This window comes from Perca fluviatilis, chromosome 5 (genome assembly GCF_010015445.1).
Source record: "Perca fluviatilis chromosome 5, GENO_Pfluv_1.0, whole genome shotgun sequence".
Lineage (NCBI taxonomy): Eukaryota > Metazoa > Chordata > Actinopteri > Perciformes > Percidae > Perca > Perca fluviatilis.
The window spans coordinates 37,714,453-37,720,171 of record NC_053116.1 but is presented as its reverse complement, the minus strand read 5'-3'; the positions used below and the strand labels follow the sequence as shown (position 1 = coordinate 37,720,171).

General features: G+C 45.5%; 2 protein-coding genes across 2 annotated transcripts in view; both read right to left on the bottom strand.

Moving 5' to 3' along the window:
• The window catches only part of LOC120559052 (ATP-binding cassette sub-family D member 1-like), a 16,486-nt gene extending 13,226 nt beyond the window's left edge, over nt 1-3,260 (bottom strand). Inside the window, exon 1 of the mRNA XM_039800474.1 lies at nt 3,135-3,260. Within this exon, the coding sequence (XP_039656408.1) occupies nt 3,135-3,260 (126 nt within the window). The remainder of the gene's footprint in view (nt 1-3,134) is intronic.
• Nucleotides 3,261-4,166: 906 nt separating this feature from the next.
• The window catches only part of abcd1 (ATP-binding cassette, sub-family D (ALD), member 1), a gene marked incomplete at its 5' end in the record, with an annotated part of 41,897 nt that continues 40,344 nt past the window's right edge, over nt 4,167-5,719 (bottom strand). The window contains one exon of the mRNA XM_039800473.1: nt 4,167-4,252. Within this exon, the coding sequence (XP_039656407.1) occupies nt 4,187-4,252 (66 nt within the window). The remainder of the gene's footprint in view (nt 4,253-5,719) is intronic.

Below are 5,719 nucleotides of genomic sequence, written 5' to 3'. Positions count from 1 at the left end.
ATCAAGCTACGTTCAGTTGCATTATTGCTAACATTGTTCCTATTAGTTATGTCATTCATTAAGAACAGTTATATAAATGTTTTTCACTGGATCCAATAAGCTCATCAATAGCTATATATCTATAATGTGTTTAATGATTGTATTTTAGGGTTTAATTCCACCCCGCCAACTTTGGAGGATTTGTCTGATTTCAAGGACTTTTCCAAGGTTTTTGCACTACCATGGAAGTCCTACTTATTCCCTAACTTTAATAGCTCAGATGTATCAGATGTAACTCTTTATTCACACACTTTGTAATACTCTTTTTATAATTATTAATAAAATAAACTCCTACTTCATCTTCACACAGCATCTTCATCATCAAACATTTGATTCAAGCTCTCTCAGCAGCAGATTTATTTTAACAATTGATCGACTGTACAAGCTGGTTGGTCGTAATAATTGTCTATAAAGTAATTAAGTTTCCATCAGATACAGTAAAACCATGAAAACAGACCCCACGTTAACCCCATATTAATCAAACTTCAAGGCTCAGCGGGCCAAATCTGGTCCCTTACAGATTTAGATCATTATCATGTGTATATCAATTGCTTCACAATACATTTTTGTTACGGTCTCGCCACCTGGTTTTGGGGCATTCTGAAGTTTTGCCACTTTTTCCAGGCAGCTTTTCGGGGCCTTTTCTGGTGTTTGTTTTTTCCAATGTTTTGGCTAAGTTACTTTTGGGGGCTTAATGTGGACCAAACTGTAGGTGAGAAGACTATATGAGACACACAATAATAATAATCCAGTAAAAAGATCCTTGACTTTATCGATGAAATAAAAGCTTATGAGAATAAACTAAACATGTCTGCCTTGATGATCATTCTTAGTTTCAGTGTGGCACTCTGGGAAATTGAGTTTATTTGACTTACCCACTATGTTAGACTCTTATGTAATATAACATTAGTCTTTAAATTTCTTCCAAAGCGTGGCGGCCGGTTAACTCAGTTGGTAACTGGGTACGATACCTCTTCTATGTCAGAGGTTTACTCCCTCGCTCAGCGACACCGGGTTGACCACCGACCTGCAGCGTCCTTTGTTACATGTCATGCCCTCTCTCTCTCTCTCTCTCTCTCTCTCTCCTTCTCTCCTTTTCATGTGTCTTCCAGCTGTCCTGCTAGAAATAAGGGCGTTTAAAATGCCCTCAATCTAAGAGTAGGCCACCTGAGTCCATGTGTTCAGTTCACAATGTCTCTGTTCACTGCGGGCCAATCTAGCGGAGAACTACCAAGTCATTAGAAATATAAACATTTAAAAAGCACTAATAAATGGTTATTATTGATTGTTCAATAAGGATTAGGGAAAAACAATGATCAGAATAGAAGTGAATCCGCCCTTCCTGTGGACCACCATGGGACCAAAATTTCTGAAAAAAATATCGGTAGTGAGCGAGAAAAAGACTAATAATGATTTGATCCCGTTTGAATTGAGCGTGAATTACACACATGACCTTTGTCAGTTTAAAGGTGCCCTGCCACATGTATGTCACGACTTTGTGGTGATGTCTGAAAGGTCATACCATGTGGACTCTGTAACCCCTTGGTTACCTTGTTTCAAAGCCATTCTGGCGGTATAGAAAGCCTGCAGGAAGACTCGGCTCAATTTGTGCCAGTTCTCATTAATATTCCAGCGAGCTAAGCTGTTTGAATCTGATTGACTAACAGCTAGCCAATGAGAGCCTGGCTGTCAGTAATCCTTTACCCAGCCCAACTGGGCGAGCTCATGAATAGTAATGAGCTCAGGCAGTATGATGTCAGACTGACCAGCTGTTGTGATTGGTCTGATTCTCTTCTTATTTCTGTTCCAGTGTCTAGAGCTGACAGAGGAGGTAGCCTTCATTTTCACATTCACCACTACACAAACACATATGGACCTGACATATTTACAAAAATATACAAATAAAAGCGGTTTTATTGTGGCAGGGCACCTTTAAAGATAATTCAACAAGTCAAAGAGAGTCTCAATTTGTCGCAAAGTTTGTCATGGTACGCTAATCGGTGCCTCTCCTCTCTATTCTGATGCGATAAGTGCGTTATCAATAGGAGATAAGCCTGTATTAGTCATTCTACACATTAACATGAACTACAATAAATATATATTAATATTTATCTGCTGTGTTAGAAAAATAAATCTGTCGATCTAAAAATTTATTTATTTTAATTAGTTTCATTAACATCATTATAAAAACAAACTCCTATTGATGATTTGGGGTTGTCCGCGATTCTCCAAATCCACAATTCGATTTAATTTAAACATTTTTTTTTTTAGCAGGGGCGGCGATGCCACAAAACCAGCAGCTAGACTGCAGAAGGGTTGCTCTGCATCGAGAAGAAGTGATTGGTTTGCTGCTGTTGCTATTTTTGGGATTCTGATTGGCTAGCGTGGGCTTGAGGTTCTCGTTACCGGCCACCTACAGGTCTGGCGTGCTCTTGGCTGCATTGGCGGCACATATACAGTACAGGCCAAAGTTTGGACACACCTTCTCATTCAATGAGTTTCCTTTTTATTTTCATTGACTATTTACATTGTAGATTCTCACTGAAGGCATCAAAACTATGAATGAACACATATTGGAATTATGTACTTAACAAAAAGGTGTGAAATAACTGAAAACATGTCTTATATTTTTAGATTCTTCAAAGTAGCCACCCTTTGCTTTTTATTAATAAGGGAAATAATTCCACTAATAGACCCTGACCAAGCACACCTGTGAAGGTAAAACCATTTCAGGTGACTACCTCATGAAGCTCATTGAGAGAACACCAAGGGTTTGCAGAGTTATCACAAACAATGTAAATAGTCATGAAAATAAAGAAACACATTGAATGAGGTGTGGCCAAACTTTTGGCCTGTACTGTATATATATATATATATATATATATATATGCGGGTTCAGGTATAAACAAACCCCTTTTCTGAAAACTGACAGCTGTGCATGATGTTATTTTTGAAAGCGGAGAGGGTTGAAATGTCAGTTTATGAAAATAGCGTACGCTGGAAGCGTAGCAGAATTCAACTGAAGTGCACCATTAGTTTAGCAGAGGCTCCACATGGAGCAGCACCATGGAGTCCGTCTGAGCTCCGTGCTTTACCTTCGTTGTCTGTTTCCATGAGGGGCTCCTGCCGCGCTGCCTGCGTGACGTGGCGTGGCGTTTCTGCGAAGCGTGATGGCGTTTTCTCACGTCTTTCCACACCAGAAGGTGTCTGGCGACATTCATATATCATGCATTTAAATCAAAACCACGAGACTTTCAACCATCAACATGTCATTTATTAATATGTATTTGTGTCTAAATGACATATAAACATCTTTTCATATTTTATGTTGTCTGGAAGCGCTTCCAGCAGCTTCAAGCGCTTCAAAGCGGCGTGTCGCGTGAAAAATAGGTGTCCGGTCCGATTTCCACGCGCTTTTTCTCAAAGCGAATGTGTCACGCCGGGAGTGTTTCACGCCACTGCGTGTCCAACTTCGAGGCCAGCGGGCCAAATCCAGAGCCCTTGCAGGTTTGATCCGGCCCTGCATATCTATTAAAGTTCATAATACATTTTGGCCCGTACTTACTAGCCCTGACTCTCTCTACGGGGAAAGGCTAAAATGTTGCCACCACGGTGACTTGAGGGGGAAGCGGGAGGATTTTAGAGTTCGGTTTAGTGTTTTTGGCGGACCAGTTGAAGAGAGAGAGAGAGAGAGAGAGGTAGAGAGAGAGAGAGAGAGAGGGCAGAGACCTTCATGGGACATCGAAAATATATGAAAACGTAGACTCAACAACACGCCTCGATAACTCTCAACATCAGACTGCTGATCTGAGACCAGTTCAAAATCCTACAAACAGAAGTTTAGAATCTGTTCCATTCAGCTGTGGTGTGTGTGTGTATGTATGTATGTATGTATGTGTGTGTGTGTGTGTAGGTGTGTATGTGCGCACGTGTATGTGTATGTATGTATATGTGTGTGTGTGTGTGTGTGTGTGTGTGTGTGTGTGTGTGTGCGTGCGTGCGTGTCCATGGTAACTAGTAAAACAGCAGATTTTCTTCTTCCATCGACTCGGAGTTAAAACTCAGGAGAGAGACTCCTCTTCATCTGTGGTTCTCTCCTCTCCCTCCCCCTCTCCCTCCCCCTCCCTCCCCAGCAGGGCGGCGCAGCTCATGCCAGCCTCTGTTGCATCTTGGGAATCCCGGACAGCTGATTCTCCAGACGTTGTTTCTCCTCCTGAGACAACAAAAACAGATGGAAACATGTCGATGTTTTTGTGTTTAAATAAAGTTTCAGGTCTAAAACTAATGACAGACTGCAGCCTGTGACCCGGACACACACACACACACACACACACACACACAAACCAAAAACCCCCTCACCCAACCAACACACACACACACACACACACACACACACACACACATACACACACCACATACACACACTCACTCACTCACACCACATACACACACACACTATGTGCCAGAGGCATGTTGTTGTGCTACTGCTGGTTACCGTGGTTACTACAGCAGAGGTTGTGGGGTTAGCGGAGGAGCTTCACGGTTATTTTAACATCTTTACAAGTGAACCAGTGAGGCTCCACGGAGGAGACTGAGTGGCGTCCAGACCACACAGCTACCCCCCAGTTACCAGACCCACCCCCAGTTACCAGACCCACCCAGCTACCCCCAGTTACCAGACCCACCCAGCTACCCCCAGTTACCAGACCCACACAGCTACCCCCAGTTACCAGACCCACCCAGCTACCCCCCAGTTACCAGACCCACCCAGCTACCCCCGGTTACCAGACCCACCCCCAGTTACCAGACCCACCCAGCTACCCCCCAGTTACCAGACCCACCCAGCTACCCCCAGTTACCAAGACCCCACCCAGCTACCCCCAGTTACCAGACCCACACAGCTACCCCCAGCTACCCCCCAGTTTACCAGACCCACACAGCTACCCCCCAGTTACCAAGACCCACCCAGCTACCCCCCAGTTACCAGACCCACCCCCAGTTACCAGACCCACACAGCTACCCCCAGTTACCAGACCCACACAGCTACCCCCAGTTACCCAGACCCACACAGCTACCCCCCAGTTACCAGACCCACCCCCGAGTTACCAGACCCACACAGCTACCCCCAGTTACCAGACCCACCCAGCTACCCCCAGTTACCAGACCCACCCAGCTACCCCCAGTTACCAGACCCACCCCAAATTACCAGACCCACACAGCTACCCCCAGTTACCAGACCCTCCCAGATACCCCCAGTTACCAGACCCTCCCCAGCTACCCCCAGTTACCAGACCCACCCAGCTACCCCCATTTTACCAAACCCACCCAGCTACCCCCAGTTACCAGACCCCCAGTTACCAGACCCTCCCAGCTACCCCCCATTTTACCAAGCCACCCAGCTACCCCCAGTTGCCAGACCCTCCCAGCTACCCCCAGTTACCAGACCCACCCAGCTACCCCCAGTTACAGACCCTCCCAGCTACCCCCAGTTACCAGACCCACCCAGCTACCCCCAGTTACCAGACCCACCCAGCTACCCCCAGTTACCAGACCCACCCAGCTACCCCCAGTTATCAGACCCACCCAGGCTACCCCAGTTACCAGACCCACACAGCTACCCCCAAGTTACCAGACCCACCCAGCTACCCCCAGTTACCAAGACCCACCCAGCTACCCCCAG